At 34.1% G+C, this 24,237-nt stretch overlaps 1 protein-coding gene across 1 annotated transcript in view; it reads left to right on the top strand.

Annotated features, from left to right (window-relative positions):
- LOC118199269 (uncharacterized) overlaps positions 1-24,237 on the top strand; it is a 243,724-nt gene that overhangs the window by 13,473 nt on the left and 206,014 nt on the right. Inside the window, exon 3 of the mRNA XM_085817307.1 lies at positions 17,673-17,823. Within this exon, the coding sequence (XP_085673433.1) occupies positions 17,673-17,823 (151 nt within the window). The remainder of the gene's footprint in view (positions 1-17,672; positions 17,824-24,237) is intronic.

The raw sequence follows: 24,237 nt of genomic DNA, 5'->3' as shown, positions 1-24,237 counted from the left end.
TTAGTGTCAAATATTTAAATTATTTCCATACACGGTTACTTCAACTGAAACGTATACCAAATTCCTACAAACATAAAATTCACAAAATATAACTATCATTTAATTAAAATATCACTAAACCATGTACACGTCGACTTATTTTTACTTAAAAAAACATCCCAGAATTGCACAAAATTGGCATTGCGCACTCTCTTCACTATATCCATGTACACTGCTTTTTTCTCATAAATCAGAAAAATTTCACGAAAATGCATGAAAAGACTCAATGTATTCTACTCAAACGTATTCCAAAATACTACAAACATATAACTCACAAAATCACGATCATTAAATTAAAATATAATTAAATTAAAAAACACTACTTAAAATATAAATAAGCACATACATTAAATTAATAAAAATTAGATTACAATCCTAATTACTTTAAACTAAATCATTGCTAATAACAATTTTCCAATAATATCATATTAATTTATTTACTCCTTACATTTAGAACAATGCATAAAAATAATATCCTCAAATGATTAAAAATACTAACTTACCTAATCTTCAGAATCTTCATTACGTGGCACGCACACTTCCACTATTTCACACAACACACAATGAAGCTTAATACAAAATAATATAGTACTACAGTTTTCCAAATTCCCCCCCCCCTTTTCCGATTAAAGAACTGTAATTCGTCCATTAATGTCACATGACATATCTCATGATCTCTCATTTTCCTCACACAAAATAATGCGTAATCGGAACTAAGTACTTCTCACATTATTACCAAAGTCCTAGGTAGTAATCTTTATCGCCTCCAAAATGTCGCCAAACTACCAGTTACCATATTCCAAAGATCAGCCAACAACTCTTAGCAAAAGCTAAATTCTATGTAATTAATTAAAAATATCTTCTTTTTAATTTTTTCATAGTAAGCGTTTTTCCCATGTAATTGTTTCTTAATATTCAAAATTCTCAGAATATGCACCAGTTTCATCTATAAAAGTAATTTTACATTTTCCCCTTCTTTTTTTTTTTTGCAAAATATTTCTGGCTTTTTGCTGTTACAGAACTGGTTGGGATAATTTTTCTTTAGTATTTTTGACAGTGCAACTTGGAAAATTTAGAAGGATTTGAAAACAAGATTTATAGACCCATGATTCTAGAAGATTCGAGAAATATGTGACAAAGTGAAAAATGTCTCCATGGTATCAACACGTAATGGATGTATTTTACAGAATGTTTGCGATGAATTTCTTACTTTTTGGAGAACGTCTGGAAGAACAATGAAGACATGAATAATATTTGAGTGTCTTATTCCTGATACTAGAATCTTTTTCTTAACATGTTTATCTTCCCTTTATTTTGTCTACTTTTCACTAGACACAAGCATGTAAAATATCAAAAATGCTTCTAATCGTATCACTTGGGCAGGCATTATAGAAAAGGATTTTTTTATTAATAAAAAAATTGAAAACTTACAATTTAAAAGATCCATCTAATATGTTTTAATGCATCACACACAGAGCTATGCATCATACACATTTTCCCATTTGTTGCAATCTCTGTGGATCCTAAATTCGACTGCATAGTGCCTTTCTAAATTTTGCTTCCAATGCCTGTCTAAATTCTAAAAGTTTTGCCATTTCTAGATTTTGTTGTTTGGTGTGTCGCTAAATTCTAAAAATTCTGCCACATCAGCTCTGTAACCGGCCTTTACCATATATATATTTAATATTTCTTCTGAATTCCATATTACTAAAGAAATTAAATAATTCACTTTTTCTATACATTCTAAATGCATTTAGTGATTTAAAAAAAACAGAAGTCCTTAATTAAATCCAAAAATTCTAAAATAAAAAAGAAACATGCTGAAGAAAGAAACTGTCAACATTTTGCAACTTGTCAATAAGTAGTACATAAAGAAAATTATTCTTCAAAGATATGTGCAGTTTTTATTATGTAAATTACGCAATTGTTTATGATTTCAGCCTTTACTATAATTTTCCATTTCTGTTTCCTCATACGATATAGTTACTGAGCCAAATTAAATTAAAATTAAATTGTATAATTTTTTACCACTAGTCCACCTTTTTAGTTTGAATTTGACTGTTCTTGTTTAATTACGTCACCGTGAGATACAATTGACTTTGTTAGCATCAGAACATGCGTTTATGTTTGTTCTAAGTTCTTTTCAAATAAGAGGCTTATTTAAACCTTTGTCCGATATTGTAGTTACTTTCAGACATAATGATAATTTGCTTCGCGTCTATCGGGAGTTTTGGACTATTTAACTTTTACCAGTTCCAGTAAACCCTCATAGGTACATTGTGGAGAGGTTGACAAATTAGGAGATAAAGCACGCAGAAACTAGCGAGAGCATTGGTTTGCATATTGAGACAAATCTCTAATTATTGTTAGAAAATATGCTTAAAGAGAAGGAAATCGGTATAAACTAGCCAAAATGTTTGGGAAGGCTTCAAATTAAAATGACTAATAAATGTTTTGTTGAGTGTTGTTATTACAAAACATAAATGTTTTGTAGTTTTTAATGTGTAATTATTCTAATATCGTTTAAGAATCAGTGTCATAAATAACATGTATTTTCAACTGTGAAATTTTATTAGATTTTGATTTTAACAGGGCTTTTTTAACAAATATTGTTAAAAAATAAAATTTAATAGTCGCCATGTAAATCCATGACTAAGGTTACCTATTTACCTAATTTAATTATTTATAACTAAGTTACCCTTAAAAATTATCTCTACATATTAAAGCGAGTTATTGCCTATCATTAATACTCACTGTGGTCAGAAGATAAAACACAAAAATGTAGAAATTCAAGTAAAGCTTATTCTTTGCATCTAGTGAGACTTAATACAAAACAGCTTATCACCTCTGGTGTTTTAATGGCTTATTGGAACCTGAAAGTATATTAACTGGGTTACAATGCCTGGAACTCTACATGAAACTATGACACTAACTGCATCAGAGCCTGACTAACTTTTAACACTTGCCAACCATGCCTACATCATGCTTTTCAGGTTTGTTCTAATCAGCAGGTCTCTCTCTAGACAAGCAGCAGCGGTGATAACATTCAGTCTTTTATTTTGAATAATGCTGATTATGTTACTTCTCATTTTAACCTATGCCGTTTGACATAAAATCTACCTGCTATTTACTAAACCTCTAGACAGGCGGTTCTGAACCTTTTGACTAATGTGTACCATCTGAATAAAAATTGAAAACCTTTAGTACCACCAAAGTACTACTACCACCACCACTCGTGAACAAAGCTCAGATCGCATCAATTTACGAGTGTTAGAGAAAGAACTCAATCAGAATGTTGGGGTTTTAATTTTTGAAATAAATACTTGAAAATACTTTGCTTCTTTGTGTACCACCTATTTTTCTTTGTGTACCACCTATTTTTCCTTGTGTACCACCGGTTGAGAACCTGTGCTTTAGACTGACCAAGTATGTGACAAAATAAGACATAAAAAAATCAAAGCTAACTATTAGTAAAACGTAAACGTCACATATTTTCTTTCAAATATGTCCAACCTATCATAAATGCTACTTGTAAAATATTTAATGCTACTTGATAAACTGCATGAAGTTTATTTTATTCTCAAACTTATTAATAATTATGCTAATTAATTTACATTTGGTATTAATGCATACTACTTATGGATCTATTTTATTTTTAGGATGATATTGGAAAAGTGAAATTCAGGCGTAGAATAATATTTTTAATTGAATTTAATTAGTTCCCATATGCTCATAGGTCCTTAATTTTTTTCATTAATGGTCCTTGAAAGTCCTTAAAAGTACTTAATTTCCGTGTGCAGATATGTGTACGAACCCTGTGTAAGTTCTTTAAGGTGCTTCGTTTTTTGTGCTAATACTTTCTCTTTAATTCTGTAGACAGACATAATCTCTTGTTTAGGTACATTGTTAAAGCCCTATAACTGTTGTTTTGAGAATTCCGACTAACTTGCCAATCAAAATTTTCTTGTTTTCGGTAACTTCTCTTTCATTTTCTTCACTATCAGTAGTGGTATTTTCTGGATTTAGAACCATACTACAGATTTTGCCCTTCATTAATTGATTGATGATTGAGAAGCATTGTCATCACAATGAAAATATATCATCTTCATTTATTACCGCTTCTCCACATTTCTTTAGAAAATCCATTAATTGGAAAATTTCACCTTTGTTTTGCAATATTTGAAAACCTTTAAAATTAGCAGATGTTTTGATCAAATTTAGCTATTCTTCACTATACATACTTGGCTATGCATCATGAGCTTGGCGACTAACAACAAATTGTTCTGTTAAATTTTATCTCGCTTCTGTCACGCACTGAGACAATTAAGCCTGAATTGTATTAGTTTAGTTATTTATTATACTTATGTCTATTTCTTGCACATGCTTAAGGCTTATCAGAGTTCTGAGTAAATAAGTTTCTACATATACTACATACTCAATAGGTTCCACATATACCTATTGAGGGCCGGCGCTAAATATCTTACCACCTGATGCAGTTTCTGTGGATCCTTTCTGCACCTCGGCATGGCCATATGAACCCTGGTGCTGATTCTGGGTTTATGTGAATTACAAATCAGTTTTTCTTATTTCAAATAGCCTTAAATGTAATCTTTGGGTTTATGAGTATCATCAACAAAATGTATTTTTAGCATATGGAAAGAAATTTTTGGTAAATTTTTCCTCGTCAACTTTTTTTAGCGCATTTCACTTAAATCTGTAATCATCGCCAAGCTTAATGTCAACATAAAAGGTTACCGTACTCCTTTATCATTCAGTTACTAACATAAAAAAATTGTCTAGGCATTGCTACATGAGTCATTTACTCAAGTTGTCATGTTTTGATAAACATGCATTGATGAATGGAAAGTATAATAAATAATGATTCTCCAGGTTGCCGTCAGATCCATTATGTATCTATATGGAATGTTTCGGTTTGAGATGTGTGCCTAGCAGATACACTGCATTGAACCAAATTACTGATCGTACAAATATATGCTAAAATGATTGTTTCTTCAATAACAAGGTATTTTATTTAGTGTCGAAGTGAAATTAAGACTCGGGATTCTCCATACGTTTTATTATGCGCAGAGGGGGGGGGATCAAATGCGCTTGTGTTAAAGCATACAAGAAAAATTTTGTTGGTGGTTTTGAGGTCCAGATTTTAGATCATTCTGGATAATAAACGTCCTGATTTCGAACTTTGTACTGTATATGCTGTTAATTGTGTTGTTAAAAGTGTATGTAAGTTGTTCTTGTAAGATCTGTCTCTCTTATTCCACATAAACTAAATCATATCCTACAATGAACCTGGCGAATTCTCGCACAGGCGTGAATTAATTACCAGCATAGAAGAAGGGTGAAAATAACCCTTTATTAATTCAAACTAATTAACAGAAAGGCACGAATTTCGTGTGTTACAAAGACACCGTCCACTTGCGGTGGAAACTAAAATGTAGAATATAATACAAGTGAAACCGGAAATAAATACTGCAAGAGCGCACTTAAGTTTATGCCTAAGATGTCGAGTCTAACCGGCATGATACTAATCTGATAAGGCCAAGAGGCTTACTAGCATGACCATGAAATAGCAACGAAACATGCGCTTGGCTGGCGAAACAGACTCTGAATAAACTGAAATATTCATACGTTTAAAAAGCACTTCACTTAACTTTAAATTTACATCTTGGCGAAAGAATGGGAGGGGAAGTTGAGAAGTTTAGAACAGGTAATCAAACTTAAAATAAATTTTTTATGCAAAATAAGGAAAACCCTACAATCTGATTCCATTTGATGTGACAGTCTAAGGTATAAGGAATCCAAATTAATTTTTCTGAATATTTAATATTGATGTTTACGGTGGGATCTGTTTCTATGGTTAATTTTAATAATTTTTAATCTTCTATTTAAATGCTGGTCTTAAATAAAGCAAAGGGTTTGAAAATTATCAAATTTCATTTAGTTCAAATCTAACACTTGTAATGATTTTTCAGTTTAATGTTTAACGAATTTTCAGTTTCAGTATTTTTAATTTTGATTACCTTTTTATGAAATTTAAATTTGTTCCTGAAAGTATAGTACTGTTGATCTCAGTTCAGGTGTCTGTATAACAGAACTCTGGTTCCTTAATCGAATTTCTAGGGTTTAATACTTGACCAGGATTTTAATGCCTAAGGATTCTCTGCCCACTCCTGATCCAGCGAGTGTCATGGAATCTCTGGAAAAGCAAGGCTAGTTTAAAAGCAAAGCTGAATACACTGTCTTAGTCTTGGAATTTAGAGGTTATATGCCTATGATTCCATAGCCTGCTATTGGCTGTTGTGGAATGGATTTTCTTTACTCTTTTGTCATTAGGTTTTATCAAAGCAAGAAACATAAAAAATGAGGATTGCTGTCTCTGATGTTTGAACTCTGGACCTACCCTCCCAATTACAATTATGAAGGCACATAGGAAGGAAGGAGAAAATTCTTTACATTCTTCACTATTTAAAGGTTGCTAAATCCAGGTGGTGATGAATTATTATTTGTCACATTTCACTGCAGTTGTAACATCATCATGTTTTATCAAAGCAGAAAACCAGAAACATGGGCTTTGCTTTTGGTGGGATTTAAAATTTGGATTTCCCAATTGCTAACTGCATGTGCTACCAATTATATCACAAAGGCATGTAATAAGAAAAGAGAAAATTCCTTGAAACTCTGTTTTTGATCTTTTCAGTTATACTTTTTGAAGTGTAGAATAATTTGTTGTATAAATTTAAAATATTGTAATTTTGAAATGGCACTTCGGTTTTTGTTCAAGAGTCAAATGTTATCTAACATCAAATTATCTTTATTGGAAAACATAAGAACATTGTTTTGTTTTCTTTTCAGCTTTGAGATAGTAAAATTCCAATAAAGTTTTATTTCTTTTGCCTTATTTAAAATTAAAACTGAGAAGGAAGAGAGAATTTCAAAATAGTCTAAACCAAGTTGTAAACTGAAAAGTTTATTTGCTTACTGAATACTCTTAACGTTTCACTTAGTGATTAGCATTGTTTTTTTTATTAAAACAAAAGGTATAAAATGCATTGTTTTTTTATCAGGGGAATTGATTTTCATAACTTCAAATAAGCATTTTATTGAAATACATTTTTTAAATAAAAGTAAAACTCATTTCAAGTTGAAACTAAAAAATGCAGTAATTAATATAATTGATAATTTTGTAAATGATTTGTAATTGTGAAATTTTGTAATTTATGAAATTCTGCTGTTCACTGATTTCAAGTTTTTGATTTAGTTAAATTTGTATTTTGCTACTTGAAAATGACTCTCAGTTATTGCTACTAACAATATCTGCTAAGTATACTTAACAATATAACCTGTGCCACAGTGCTAAGAATCGAACCAGAGTGCTCCAAACCGAAATATTTATTTCACAGCTGAGCTAAAGGAGATGCGTATTCTCAAACTGTTGTAATTATAATTTTTAGGAATTTACAGTAATTTAATAAACTTAATTTTCATTAATTTTTCCAATTTCAGAATAGCTCTAAGAATTAGTTTTCATTCTTATCAAATTTATAAGCTGTTTTAGAAAAAATCCCTTATATGTATTTTACACGTATAGAGTGAAGTAGTCATATTTTTAAACATAAACATGTTACATTGCAAATTTAGTCATGGAAGATGCTGGAAGTATAATAATTCAGCTTATGCACAAGTGAGCATACTTGTATGGGTTAGAAAAAATGGTGCCATTTGTGCAATACAATTGATGTTGTTTCTTCTGAGACCTCGGATTTTAAGATTCATGGGTGTTGCTAGGAGTTTTCAGGGAAGTGCACTTGCCTCTTTAAACAAATGCGTTTCTTTTTCTGTTTTCAATTAATTAACCAATGAAAGAGAGGGGGGAAAATTTTTTTTTTCTTATTATTCTGAACTTCATTTTCTATGCAAAAGCTAGTAGATAAACAGTTTTTTCCTGACTTCAAAGACTTACAGCTTGTCATGTAAGTAACCAACAAGTGATCTGCCATCTGCGGAGGAGATGAGGGGTAATTATAATTTTAGAAGTTTCCTCTAGGCAGCATTTTTTTTATCCATCAGTTGATAAATGAGCATTTTTATATTCAATACCTGAGATGGCTAAAGCAATATTTCTCCTAATTTTTTTTTTTTTTTTTTTTTTTTTTGTGGGAAACCAGTCATGATTGCCAGTTAAAAGTTTTAGAACACTTTCTTGAGTAATGAGAAGGGGAAAGAAGGTTATTTGCAGTCTCACCTGAATATAGAGATCAGCAAAGCATTTAGTGCTAGTGAAAGAACCGAACATTGTAATTTCGTTCCGAGAAAATTTGCATGTGGAGCTCAAAAATTTTCATCAATAAATAACAGAGTTAAAAAAGAAAATATCTTAATATTCATTGTGCAAGACACTGATCAGTCCATCAATCACCAGTCACCACGTTGATATTACGTATGGGAGTCAACTGAAAACCATCAAAGTAGAAATAAAAAGCCGCATATGGCGCCAGTGAGCTGTAAGTTGGCATGCCTGTTTGCGATAGTATGCCGGATGTCTCCTAGGTGGCAGCAGCCGGCAGATGCCCCAAAACCGGTGCAACAACAGTTCCAAAATGGCAGCCCCACTAGCCACATGCACCAGCGAAGAGCAGCGTTCTGTGATTCAGTTTTTGCGAAGTGAAGGTGTGAAACCGATTGACATTTTTAGGCGAATGAAGGTTCAGTATGGAGATGCATGTTTTCACAGCCACAAATCTATGAATGGTGCCGGAAATTTGCAAATGGTGTTACGTCCGTGGCCGATGCTCCATGCCCCGGCCAGGCTCGGCGCGTAGTGACTCCAGAGACCATTTCAGCCATTGAAGCCATCGTTTTGGAAAACTGCCGTGTGACAATAGACAAAATTGCAGCATGTGTACACATGAGTCATGAATTGGCACATCATATTGTGCATGATGTTCTCCAGTTTCATAAGGTGTCTGCAAAATGGGTGCCCCGACAACTGACGCCTGAACTGAAACAGCGACGTGTTGATGTGTGCGAAGACCTTTTGTGGCGTGCTGAACGTGACGGTAACGCCTTCCTGTCACGAATCGTCACTGGTGATGAAACATGGGTGCATTACCATCAGCCTGAAACAAAGCGAGTGAGCAAGGAGTGGCGCCACTCCTCATCACCGAAACCCAAAAAGTTTCGGACACAGCCGTCTGCAGGGAAGGTTATGCTGACCCTCTTTTGGGACGAAAAGGGCATCATCTTGGAACACTACACGCCATGAGGAACCTCTTGTGATGAGTGCTACGTACTCGGACCTCCTAAAAATCATCTCCGGCCTGCCATCAAAACGTTGTCGACGTGGATTGCTGTCAGCCGGTGTGCTGCTGCAACACGACAATGCACGGCCCCATACGGCGCATGCAATGGTTGCGACCATCACAGACCTAAAATTTGAATGCCTCCCACATACCCCTTACTCGCCAGACCTCACACCGAGCGTTTTCCATCTGTTTGGACTGCTCAAAGAAGCAACGGGCGGCAGGAAGTTCCCCTCCGATGAAGAGGTACGCAACGCGGTGCACGAGTGGTTGCGTCGTCGCCCAAAAGACTTTTTTTCTGCAGGTATTCAGGCTCTTCCGAAGCGCTGGCGGACTTGCATTGAACGAGGAGGGGACTATGTTGAAAAGTGATTTACTTCTGTACCCTGTGTGACCAATAAATAATATTAAAAAAAATAATTATGGTTTTCATTTGACTCCCCATCATATTTACCTTCAACATGTGTTCTTTTCCCACATATTCTGTTATTTCAGAAATTTATACATGCAGCGCATTTCAGAAATTTATAAAATTAATGCTATTTGTTTCTATTTCTCAGTCATCAATCACTCTATCTAAACAGCTTTATAATGTGTTAAACCCTCTGAGCGGCCAGGGTTTTCGGAAGGGTAAGAAAGCACAAATTTCCCAAAACTACTATGAGAACAAATTATTTTTTTGATTTTAATGTAAAAACTTTCCTGGTATTTCATACCTAGATTTGTGTACTTTTGATATATTGCCTTAATTGCTTTGACATATTTTAATATGCACGTATATATACATTCTTACAGATGTCACAAAAAATATTCTAAATAAAAAATATTCCTTGCTGCTTAGAGAGTTAACATTGAGTAACAGAGCTTAATTTCTAAAATTAGAAGAGCTGGAGCTCTATGGAAAACTGTGAGGAACGAAAGAAAAATTAAATAACTAAAATATAAATAAAAATTAAAATAATTAAGTAGTTAAATTTAAGGTACTTACATATTATCGCAACCAGGTTGGCGCGATTTGTAAGTTTGAGTAAAAATGTATGAATAGAAAGAAAATGTACATTTATTAATTACAGATAATTTTTAATACAGTTTTTTATATTATTTTGTTTTAAAATATAAAATAGCAAATAAACCCTTCCGGTTTCGAATTTGAATAAGTTGCAGAATTATTTTTTCGGCGGAAATCTTTTGGCTATTGCTTTTGCACTGATTGAAAACCGTCTTCGCCATTAACAGCTTGAGCTTGGCGACATATTAATTCGATAAGGTATGAGTCAAGATGATGACGGGCTGTTTCTCTCTGTTTTTTGTTGCGCCATTTGGCTGATCCCTACATGCGCTCTACATGTTGTGTGTGAACGGCCGTGTTGGGATCCACAAAGTTATATTTGTGATTAACAGTTCCATGCAGAAATCCAGCATTTTCGAACTCACTTGTATTGTATCCTTTCCAGCAATCCGAATAAATGATGCTTCCTTCCTTGATATTTTCAAAAATTTTTTCTATGAGGGTAACGGCGCTTCTGTTAGGTACAGTAACCAAAAATGTCTCTTTCTTTTCTCGGCAAATTCCGCCGAAAACCCATTGCTGTGGTAGTACACGCCCAGTGTTATTTTTTCTTTTTACAAATAAACTTTCGTCTGTTTTCACAATAAGTCCTTCGCTGCCTATTTGCTTTCTTTCTTTTTCATCCATTTCAAGGGCACATATCTCCCGCATGTAATTAATAATCCGCATGTAACGAAAAACTACGTATAACACGTAGGGTTGCCGTAAGTAGGGTAGCCAAATTTGGCGATTTATGCGAATTTTGGCCTGGTTGCGTTAATACGCAAGTACCAAATTTAAATTAGGAGAAATTTAAAGACATAAAGAGAGATCTTATAAATATTATTTTGAATAATTAAATGGAAAGAAAAAAAAAATTATCAGTCCTTGTCTTATTTGAGGCATTGTCTGGAATTACAACTCCACTTAGAAGCTAAGAAACAAGCTCAGCCGATCTCCATCCGAGTTTAAGCCCTGATTATACATGTAATGTACTATTCCATGGGATGTATAAAAACCTACATTTTAACCATAGCGGCCCATACAGGAATACAAAGCATCTGTCGTTATTTTCATTTACCATTTATATCTTTTATATACATATTTATATTTGTCCTATTATTAGGTGAACAAACCTTTGCAGAAATTATACTTCCTAATTAACTGATACTTCATTTCTACTTTACATGTGTTCAGTTATGCTGCCAAACATGCCGTCTACATTCTATCTTTTTAACAGGATGACAGGTATCACTCTTCTTTTGCAGCACACCAAAGAAAAAAGATGAAATGGTTAAAGCTTCACTAAGGAGAATAGTGAGAATTCTAGATTATGAGAATATGGAAGGAAGTTTTAATGGAAAAGTGTAGCTTTGCATATAAAAAGGAAAGTGTTAAAGACTTCCTGATCACGATGCCCTGTTGATGTAATTCTAGCCTTCAAACAGAAATTTTCCCTGAATATGATTTGGTAACAACATGAGAATAAACATAAGACTTCTCTGTACAAGTGACAACAGTGTTCCCCCCATTTGGTTGCATCATTCAGAAAGTCTACAGATCTGCAATAGGAAATCATTATCATGGAATGTGCATGACCAGGGTATCACTTTTAGTACTCTGAGGAACACAAAATTTGCCTGCTCTCATAAATTTATTGCAAATCCTGGAGAATAAGCCTTTGACATAAGATTGGAGGGCTTTTCTTTCCTCAAATGTCTCAACCTCTGTGCAAAGCTTGAGCATGAGGGAAAGACAAGCCTGTATTTTCAGGACTTTTAAGGCATGTTCACTATTAGAACAAAATTTATCTGCTAAAATTTGAGATCTAGTTACATAAAAGAAATGCCGGAGCCCTTTTGTTTAGAGCTCCGGTGTGCTCCGGCTAAATTATTTATCTCGAAAACTGAGAAATACCAGAGCCGGGCTCTAGTAGGCTGCGCCGCAATTTAAACTCTGGGTATCTTGGGTAATTTGGATATCTCAAGGTATAGCCAAGCTGGCAGTGGTTTTGACAACTAATTTTTGTTACCGAATTTTGTGAGAAATCGCTAAAAGTCGCCAAAGTTGGCGACCATTTGGCAACATTTAGGTCTGGTCCCTGTATCACCATAGTAGGTATTGTAATTGAATAAATGTACTATAAATAAATACTGATCACTATAATAGCTGTAACTGTAATTCAATGCTCATATTGCCTTCCAGTAATGTCAAAAATCAGAAAGTACTAGAAATATCTCGGTTGGGTAAAAACTATATAAGGCCAGAGAGAGCATCTGCTTTCAATTGTTGTTATCTATCAGCTCAGTGTGAGTTGAGTACTGAGATATCTCTGGGTTGCTTTCTCTTTAGCTCTGCATTGCATTGTATTATATTTAACATTCATAGCAGTTTGAAGTGTAAGTGCTGATTGTACTCTGTGATATTGTGAAGAGTTGTACAATTGTCTTTGTAGAATATTCCAGATCTCTGAAGTGTTTTATTTGATAAAATAAATCGTATCAACCTATCATTGGAGCTTTGTGCACTCAGTCTATTACGAATCCATAGGCACACAACATTTGTTGGTGTCAGGAGTGGGACTGAGTGCCAGTGATAACAGCAGAACAATAAGGACTGTTTGTGGCAGCCTTTGCTGCATTCAAGAATTCATTAACCTTTTCTGGCACGCTACCTTTTAAAGTTGGAATTTCGACCGAAAAAGAAAAAAACGGTAGGCAGTCTAATTAGGCCTAGAGGAGTTTACAGGTAAAATATTGTGAAGATAGCACTTATTGTTTTAATTCTGTGGGTGTGTCTGAAGAGCTTCAAAAAGAGTGCTAAAAGGAGCATTGCTGGGAAGCATGTAAAAGAGTAAGAGATTTTGCCTACGATTAAGAAACACTAAATTCTGAATACAATAGCAGATTTAGCATTACCCAGGGTGTACCATACCGAGTCCTACTACTCTACACCCCCTAAAAAAGCTATTCTTGGTTATATGATGATTACATGAAAAAAAAGTAACTTGGGTGCATGATATTTTCATTACATATTTACACTTGCACTCTTGTCTATTTTTTCATGGTGGTACTTTTCAAAGAAAGTGACACCACTTTTGAAAAAGCACAACCCAATATTGCATGTTTCCCACATGTACCGGGATCCGTATCAGATTCACTATCTGAAAGCAATTCGTGTAGCACTTTCAGTGCTTCAAAAATGGCCAGCCCTCTCATCCATTTGGAAAATAATTAAAAATCTCCCCCCAAATGAACTAATGCAGTACAAAGTCCGTAATCCGGACGTCCATTATCCAGAATGATCTATAATCCGGACCTCACTGCCACAAACTTACGCATGCGCATTTGATGCACGCGTCTGTTACGCATGCACATGAAGCCAGTAAAGCATTTACCCATGCGCGCTTCTGATAGTGAAGAAAGTTACATTGAAAGAAATGTTTAATAAAGTAAACAAATAAATATTACGGATTTTTTTTGTAAATTTTGATACCCTTTAGATCATAATTGCTCTTTATTTCATAAATTACGTTTCATATTTTTAATTGTATAATTTCTGCATGCCATCTTACCAGATTTAAATTGATGATCTGTAATCCGGAAAAAAACCCTAATCCGGAATCGCCGAAGTCCCGATGAGTCTGGATTAAAGACTTTGTACTGTACTATATTTACAATTTGAAATTATAAACTATAAAATAAAATTATAAACATCTACAAGTCAAAACTATTAAACTCAGGTGTAGCAAAACTTCTGTCAACGAAAGCGAAAAAGAAAAATAGAACTTCTCTAGTGAAAAACCATACAGCTAACTGATAAAATTACACTGCACTGGTATTTTGTTTAAAACACATTCATTAACCTTTTGAAGACGGGATGGCCATTATAGTGGCCATAGAGTCCTCTCTGTGAAAAGACGGGGTTGTCCACTTTAGTGGCCATGTCTTTTTCCCCTATTTTCCAGGCTGAAAAGTGTGGTGAAATGTCAAATTTGACGTCCCTAGGATTTTAACCCCTTATCTCTTTCAAAGGTCTTTCTTTTGCGACATAGATGCACCCCTCTAAGAATTCATTAAACTACACACAAGAATCTTTGTTGCAAATAGGAGGTGATTTCTTAAAAGGGGGGAAAGCATTCGGTTCAAGATTCCCCGTCCTTTGGTAGCTTTTACTGCTTCCAAAACCCCGGCCTCAAAAGGTTAAAGAAGGAATCATAAAATAAACTTTCTATTTGATTTGGTGCTCCCCCTCTCTGATTTGGAGGCCCAGAACAACTGCCCTGTATGCCCCTGCCTTAGTTACGCTCTGGGAAGAGGGCCTGTAGTTTACCTCCTTGATATTTCATATAACATGACAGCTTTCAGAGAATCAAATGAAACTTGGCAATTTATGGTTTTTCACTGCCCTGCATGTGTTTTGTGGATCCTACTCGAATAAGACCAGGCACTGCTACCACAAATAAAGTGAAGTCCAACTTGGAAATTTTTTGTATATTTAACTGTTAAACTGAATTTAGTATTTTAGCCATTTCTTAGTGTGGTGATAGAAATTTATGAATTGCTTAGGCTTTGTAAGAGTATACATCTTTTTTTTTTTTTTTTTTTGTAACAGCCTAGTAGTGGAATAATATGAAAATTCAGTGCATTACAGTAGCCATTGTATTGATTTATTCAAAGATTTCTAAAACATTTTTTAACATTATTAACAACTTACAAGATTATTGCTAGAAATCTTTTGCACGTTGTTTTGCAATAGATACTTCCTTTTTCATGGAAGTCAGATACTAGTCTTAGTCACCAACTCATTAGAAAATTGATTGCAAAAGTGTATTGTCTTGAAACAAAATAATTTTTCCAGGGTTTTGTTATTAAAAAGTAAGTCACCAGCAAGAAAATTTGCTGCTCTCTGGTAAGTGGCAGGCCTGTGTTAAGAATTGTCTTGCTTTCTTAACATTATTTTGTACCTCCATCTTCCTTCAACATTGTGGGTGGGTTTGTTTATGTAAGATTGATATGTTTGCAGTTGAAAAGAATTCAATATATGGTAAAAGTTTTTCTGCTTAGTCTAATTAAAAAAAATCATTTCTGTATTACATATATATTACATGTGTGTTGCTTTCTTAACATTATTTTGTACCTCCATCTTCCTTCAACATTGTGGGTGGGTCTGTTTATGTAAGATTGATATGTTTGCAGTTGTAAAGAATTCAATATATGGTAAAAGTTTTTCTGCTTAGTCTAATTAAAAAAAATCATTTCTGTATTACATATATATTACATGTGTGTATTGTGTGTGCATTCAAGTGTTGCATTGAAATATGAAAGATGTTCTCAAAATTTCTTTAAATGTATTTATGAACTTACATTACAATCATTCTTATTCATCAGCGTTGAGTAAATGTCAGTCCCAGCATTGTTCTGATAAATATGAAGTCTTTTTTTTTTTTTTTTTTTTTTTTTTTTTTTTTTTACAGCATTTGGTACAGCCTGCAAGTGTGTGTGTGTGGGGATGTTTTTTTTCCCTATTTTAAGGAACGGAATTTTTTCCCTTTTAGCTTTATTTTCATTTCAAAGGAAATAAACAAATCTCAAGGGGTTACATTTGATGTAGAAAGAGAGTGAAGGACAATTGTCATATTATTGGGAGCTAAATGATACTACAGTCAAAAGTCATTAATCCAGACGCCAATAACCCAGAATGATCTATAATCCGGACCTCAAAGCTACAAACTTTCTGCGCATGATGAGTTGCGTTCTTCTTCTTTCAATGCATAATGCGTTGACGCGTGCGCGTAATACCTTTACGCATGCGCATATGCGTTTACGCATGCGCATATGCGTTTACGCATGCGCGTTTAATGTAAACGGGCGGTATAAGCTAAGCTAAAATTATCTATTTCAGTTAATGTTGCAGATTGCGTTGTTCCTTAATCTTCGAATTGGATCCGGCTTATTATTTTTTGCAGTCTGTTAGAGCAATTTTATAAAAGTAAGCTTGAACTTTCGATTATGTCAAATAGAATTTCCGATTCTGGAGCTGCCGAAGGATCTATAAAGCGAAAGCATGTTTCGATCTCCATTAAACAAAAAGTGGAAATGCTGAAAAAAATGGATAAAGGCATGAAGAAAGTGACAGGTGATTTGTTTCTCTAACCATTCCAAAATCTGTTTATCAATTTCATGCTGCTTTGCGGGAGGGGGGGACGTTGCGGTGCGCAATGAACTGGAAGTTGATCTGTCAGCACTATCCTCATCTTCAGAGCAGATGTTTTTATTTTATTCCGCTTATAATTCATTACTAAATGTAGTATTTCATTTTGATGTACTCTGTCTTTGATATGATTTAAATCAAATTCATTATAAATATCACAATACAATTATAAATATCACAAAATTCATTATAAATACACATCAAATAGTTTTCTGGTTGCAATTTTCTAATTTTGACTATGCGTAATGTATGCTTTACGCATGCGCGCTTTGAAAGAAATGTTTAATAAAGTAAAGAAATAAATATTAAGCTTTTTTTTTATAAATTTTGATACTCTTTAGATCATAATTGTTCGTTACTTCATAAATTACGGTTTCATATTTTTAATTTTATAATTTCTGCATGCCATCTTACAAGATTTAAACTGATGATCTATAATCCGGAATCGCTGAAGTCCCGACGAGTCCGGATTAAAGACTTTTGACTGTACTTGGTAAACATACTCATGGAACAAACTTCCAATAGTCCTTCTCATGTTTAATTCATCTGATAAAATTCATTGACATATCTTAAGACAATCCAGCAACTTTGCAGAGACATGAATTTCCTACCTACAGTTTTTCATATTAATTGATCTAATGCACTTTTGCAACATTCTTTGGAATTGTGTAGGTGGTTGGTCTTCAGTAAGATCATCTACAGTTGACATTCAGCTGTATTTGCAAGTTTAAATCTACTGATAGATTGCTCTATGGTGAAAAGCATTTTTTTACTGAAAGCTTTCTGAATCATTTTATAACTTTTATCAAGGCTAATAAAATTTAATGCACAGATTGGTCATTTATCTAGTTTACTTGCCATGTGATAAAATCAGTTAAAAAATATGTCAAATTAATGTTTTTGCCCCTTTTTTTTAAAAATTTCTGATAAAACATTAAATTAGTTAAAAATTAAAGAAGTTTCCTTCCTCTCTTTGTTTAATATTTAAAGTATATTTGCTGTATGGTTTTATATGAAATGTTTCTTCTATACAGAATAATTATTTTATCTTTAAGGGTGCACCATTGTCAGTTCAAGAAGATTCTCCGGTTCAAGAAAATGCTTCTGTGTGTGTATCAGAGCTTTCAGTTTCAGCAAGTCATGAAAATACTGAAGATTCAAATTCTGTTATTCCGGTAGTTGAAGTACATCATGATAATGTTCAAGGTATGAATTATACAATTAAAACATGGTAAAATTAGAATCCACATTAAAAGTAATAGCTAATCATATTATATATTTGAAAATAGCAAAAATAACAGAATAAATGTTGTTAAAGCTTTTTATAGCAAATGGTCCTTCAGTATCGTGAAGATTATAATTATTATTGTTTTACCTATTCAGCATATTCATTCCATTTTGTTGAGGTTCTTCATGTTTCATAATATGCTTGTTTTTATTTTGTTCCATTCATTGTCTACCATATAACATTTTACTTGAAATAAAATGGAGAACAGAAGGAAAAAGTATTTTGAAATTATTATTACTGCCTCATTAAAATATTATTATTTTTTTTAAAGAAAGAAATGCATAACACTAATCTATGAAATTTTTAACCTCTTGTGAGGAGATTTTTGTCATATGCAGTACAAAGTCCAAGATTTGGACTCATTGAGACTTTGGCGATTCCGGATTTGGGATTTTGACAATCCCGGATATTAGATCATCAGTTTAAATCTAGTTTGATGGCATGTAGATAATATAAAATTAAAAATATGAAATTGTGATTTATAAAATATTGACTCGTTTATGATCTAAAAGGATATCAAAATTTACATGAAAAAATGCTTAATGTTTACTTGTTTACTAAACATTTCTTTCAATGTAATATATTTAAGTTGCTTCGTTTTTTGTGCTCTTTAATTCTATGGACAGATATAATTCCTTGTTCCATTAAAAAGTTCCATTGTTCAAGTCCTGTAATTGCAGTACCTAGAATTCCAACTAACTTGTAAATTAAATTTTTTTTCATTTTCAATAACCTCTCTGTCACTTTCTTCACTATCGGTAACAGTATTTTTTGAATCTAGAACCATACTACAGATTTTACCATCCGTTAATTTATTGATGATTGAGGCACTGTCATTTCATTGAAAAACTTCTGTTGTAATCTTCATTTATTACTGCTTCTCCATTTTTCTTGAATTTTTTTAGAAATGTGCTCCTCCATTTTTCTTTACAAATTGCATTAGTTGGAAAATTTCATCTTTGATTTTGCGATATCCCAAAACCTTCAAATTCACAGCTATCATCTTCATCATCCTCACCATGAAATATGGTAGGATACTGGATATAATTATGTCAAGCATTTTCTAAAGCATCTGGAAAAACATCCTCCCATGATCCTGCAATGCTCCACAAAACATATTTTATGCTAAAATATTGCACGAACTTCTTGGTGCATATTTAAAGCAAACCTGATTTTCATGTTCATAGTGGCACTTTATAGTAGCACTAGCAGCATGCTTATGCACCTAGTGTAAAATTTGAATAGAAGTCATCTTTCAGATGTGTAAATACACCTACCAAATTTCATTTTATCTAGCACAACTCCTTCAAATTTTTTTTCCATCAGTTTACATAGCACCAGTCTTCTCATGTGTGTTTACATCCACCAGGTGTATGCGGTATCTGTCTTTTCATTTGTATTTGCATCTTTCAAGTGTACATCATAGTAAACTTGGCAGTTTAAGTCAGATGATGGGTGATGGAGTCACCATAATTTTACCAAGAGCTTAGGTAATATTGTCTTGCGTGTCTGCATATAGGAGATGCATCAAATGCCATTGCGGCTTAAGACACAATTCCATAATTTATGCAATTATTACATTATTTCAGATACTCAAATTACTTTACAGCAGAATAACACTTTAGTAATACATATTGCAAAGACAACACTACAAACTTTACAGAAATTTACAGATTATGTATGAGATCCAAATACTATAGTAATACATAGAGTTAAACTTCTAGAAACTATTGTAGTAAAAACTCTGTATCAGACAACCGACAACTCAACTCTTATGTTTACTCTAGTATCTCGACTGTAGCATGCAGTAATAATAAGAGCAACTAAGATACATAGATATTAAATTCATGCAGATTTAAAACACACTGAGCCTATATATATATATATATATAGTTGTTTGTTTGTACTTAATTAATTGCTTTTTGTTTTAGCCCGTAGATAGTGTTTATCGATAAACTCAGCAGGTTATAGGCTCGGTGTGTTTTAAATCTGCGTGAATTTAATATCTGCTAAAATTTTTGAAAAGCGAAGTGAACTGTGTGCTAGGCCTAACAGCGAGACGCTATGGATTTGAAAGTACAAATTGACAAACTAGAAGGTGCGGAAAATTGAAGCAAGGGGACGTGGCAAATGAAAATGCACTTTGAACAATATGATCTCACATCAATTATTGATAGAACTAAAATTTGCCCGGTCGCTGTAAACGGTGTTGTTAGTGCAAATGAGCACATGAAGAAGGTGGCTGAATGGCGCCGTGATAACTCTAAGGCAGCCACGCTTATTGCAAGTATGTTGAGCGCTTCTGTAGTTGATTTAGTGATGATGTACTCGAATGCAAAGGACATTAGGGACAAATTAATTAGTGTTTTTTTTATCAAAGCAGTATTCAAACTTAATTTTTTGACGACACAATTTTTTCAAGTCGGTAGAGATTCTAATGACAATGCAGCTAAAGTTGAAAGAATATACATGGATATGAACAATGAATTAAATTGTATTGGATCAAGTAATATTCCGGAAGAATTATTGCATGGCAAAATATTGCTTACTGTGGGTCCAGAATTCCAAGAATTCAGCAATGTTTGGGAGTCTCTAGAATCTGATAAATGAACGACCAAGAATCTTGTTGAAGGATTGTGTACAATTGAACAGCATGTTAAATCTAATGCTGCGGTGGATTATGGTGCATTTGCAGCTCATGTGCCTGGTTTTAAGCAAAAAACTGTGAAAAATGGGGAAAGACTTCCTGAAAGTACTCTTATAGGTACTCTTGTAGGTAATAAATCTAGTAATTGCAAGCAAAAGAACTGTTTTAAGTGTGGTTCGAATACACATGTTTGTAAGGACTGCCCTAAGAGAAAGTCAAATGTCTCAAAGCATAATAAAGGTGCATTTGCCGCTAGTGCAAACAGTACACACCCTGATGTTTAGGTCTGTGATTCTGGTGCTTCATACCACATGACTGCTAACCAACAGTACTTTACTTCGTACAAACATTTTCCTGTGCCCATTGAGGTATCACTTGCTGATAATAACAAGATCTATGCATATGGATTTGGCAGAATAAACATTGAAGTTTGTATTCAAGTTAAATGGTATAATGCTCACATGGAAAAGGTCTGGTATGTCCCTGATGTGAAACGGCATCTCTTCTCTGTACAACAGGCTACCAAGCACAGAGTTGAAGTAAAAATGACTGAAAGGTATGCTGAATTTTTTTGTAATGAAGAACTTGTTGCAGTTGGATCCTGAAGAGATGGCACATACATTATGTCTATGAGGGTTGTTATCCCAGCAAGTCCAGCTGAGATAAGTATTGCTGCAGAGTCTGAATCTTTGCAGCTATGGTATGAAGGCCTTGGTCACTTCAAAATAAGCATCACGTTCAAAAACTGCTAACTGATATGGGCATATCTGTAAGCCATGCAGTGACAAGTAAATTTTGTGATGGATGTGCTCTTGGAAAAGCTCATCGAAAAACCCGTCACGTCGAAAAAAGTCACGTCCGTATAGAGTAGTGTCAACTGGTGAAATCATTAATGCTGATGTTAATGGCCCTATGTCTGTGGGCTCCTTTATTGGTGCAAGATATTATGTTTGCTTAAAGATGACTATAGAAAATATCATAAAATCTTCTTTTTGAAAAAGAAAAGTGATGTTAGTTGTTGTCTACGTACTTTTCTCAATGAAGCCACTAATCTTGGCCATGTTATGAAAAGTTTCCGTTGTGATGGAGGAGGAGAATTTGACTGTGGTGAAGTTCAAAAGATACTTGCTGAAAAAGGTATAGCCCTAACTCTCAGTGTAACATACTTACCAGAGCAAAATGGCGCAGCAGAGAGGGAAAAACCAAACAATTGTTGAACTGGCTCGTTCTATGCTTGCAACAAGTGCATTGCTTCGGTCACTTTGGGCCAATGCATGTGATACCACAGTGTATCTGTGGTCACTTTGGGCCAGCGCATGTGACACTGCAGTGTATCTGCTAAATCACACTGGTTTATCCCTAGATGAAAGCAAAAGTCCTCATGAGCTTTGGACTGGTGAGCCAAAAACTAAACTTGACCACCTGAAAGTATTTGGAATCGAATGCTATGCACATATACCAAAAATCTTTAGATGTAAAGTTGAAGGCAAAAGTGTTCGTGATCATTTTGTAGGGTATGTAAACAAGAAAGATGGTTATAAGATCTATCTGTCCTCTCAGAAGAAAATCATAAAATCTCAAGATGTTGACTTCAAACCAGAACATTTGTGCACTACTCCTGTGACAGTGGATGTGGAAGAAGACTTAAATGAAAGGTATGAAGAAACTCGGATTGAGGAACGTAATCTATCCGAAGAAGCCTGTTAGAAAATCTGGAAGAAACCAAAGCTCTCCTGTATGGATGAAATCCGGAGAATATATAATGGCAGACCTAGCTGCTGTAGAAATATTTGAAAAGAATAATAATCCATCCACATATTCTGAAGTTATTTCATCAAGCAGCCTTTGGCTAGAAGCCATGAAAGAAGAAACAAAAGCCCTTCATGAAAATGAAACATGGGAACTTGTTGAGAGACCCAAAGGTTCCAAAGTTATCAACTGTCAATGAGTGCTGAGGAAGAAATTTAATCCAGATGGTACTGTGGAGCGACACAAAGCTCGTCTTGTAGCAAAGGGTTATGCCCAAAAAGCAGGCTTTGATTACGGCAAGACATTCAGCCCTGTTGCAAGATGTGACACTGTGAGAGCTGTTCTTGCTGTGGTGGCAAAAGAAAATTTGTACTTGCAGCAGTTTGATGTAAAGCATGCATTCTTGCATGAAACCCTTAAGGAGGAAGTGTTCATGACACAACCAGAAGGCTTATATGATAATAGTGTGATAGTCTGTAAATTACATAAAATGTTTATATGGACAAGCACCCTGTTGCTGGAATCAGTGTTTTATGAATTTTATGAAAGACCAGGAACTGGAAGTTAGTATAGCTGATCCCTGCTTGTTTAGCAGATACAGAACTGACAAGAAACTCCTTGTTGTGATCTATATAGATGATGGCCTTGCTGCTGGGACAGACAAAGTTGAAGTGGAGGAGTTTATGAGTCAACTTGGTCATTCTTTTCAGATCACAAGTGGTTCATTGAATCAGTTTCTAGGTACAACAAGATTGAATGATGGTCCAATTTTTGTGAATCAGTGTGCCTATTTGAAAAATGTTCTCTCAAAATTTCATATGGACTCTGCCAATCCAGTGTTAATTTCAAGTGACAAAAGCTTTGTTTTTGATGACACAGAAAACAAACTTTATAAGGAAAGAAGTCCCTTATCGGTAGGCGGTTGGCAGTCTGATGTACCTTGCAACTGGTACAAGACCTGATTCAGCTTATGCTATAAGCATTGTTTCTGAAAGTCTTGAAAATCCCAGGACCTCAGATTGGTGTGCTGTAAAGCGAATCTTTAAATATCTAAGAGGAACTGTAGATTTTGGCTTGTTATACCAAGCAAAGTGTCATCTCAATGAGCTTGTAGTGTACAGTGATGATGATTTTGCAGGTGATTTAAAAATAAGACGCTCAAGAACTGGAATGGTCTTTAAATTTTCATGTGGAGCTCTCTCGTGGATGTGCCAAAAGAGAAGAGTGTGGTGTTCTACAGAGGCCGAATATGTTGCTGCGAGTGAGAGTGCTAAAGAGCTAATTTGGTTGAAACATCTGCTCAGTGACATAACAAATCTCAAAACTCCCTCTCTTCTGGTAGATAATCCTAGTGCTGTGAAACTCACCAAGAATCCTGAATACCATAAACGGTCCAAGCACATAGATGTCCATTATCACTTTGTGCGAGAAAAATTCATTGTTGGTGAACTGTTCATCAAGCATGTTCCTGGTAAATTGCAATTAGCAGACACCGTGACTAAACCATTGCCTAGTGTTAGGTTCAAAGAACTGTGTACCTCTTTAAGACTGTTTTCATTTAATAGTCTTGTTAATGAATGTTAATTTAATCTTAAATAAGTTGTGACTTGTATTGTTGTATTGTTGTAACAACTCAACTTTTATCAGACAAGCGACAACTCTTATGTTTACTCTAGTATCCTGACTGTAGCATGCAGTAATAAACGGTTATGTTGCTTTTCTTAATATGCTTTATTAGTTGTTTATTTATACTTAATTAATTGCTTTTTGTTTTAGCCTATAGATAGTATTTATCGATAATCTCAACAGAAACAAACTATGTGAAAATTAAATTTTTACTCTAGGCAAATGTTCCAATTAATCCCCTGTCCCCCAAAAATGGAATGGTAAAATTAAAAAAAGTATATATAACAAAGGCATAGATCGGCTCATAGTT

This window comes from Stegodyphus dumicola, chromosome 5, assembly GCF_044657685.1.
Source record: "Stegodyphus dumicola isolate Sdum_Otavi_A_Nest chromosome 5, ASM4465768v1".
Lineage (NCBI taxonomy): Eukaryota > Metazoa > Arthropoda > Arachnida > Araneae > Eresidae > Stegodyphus > Stegodyphus dumicola.
The sequence above is the reverse complement of the archived record's forward strand: the minus strand, read 5'-3'. Positions and strand labels throughout refer to the sequence as shown.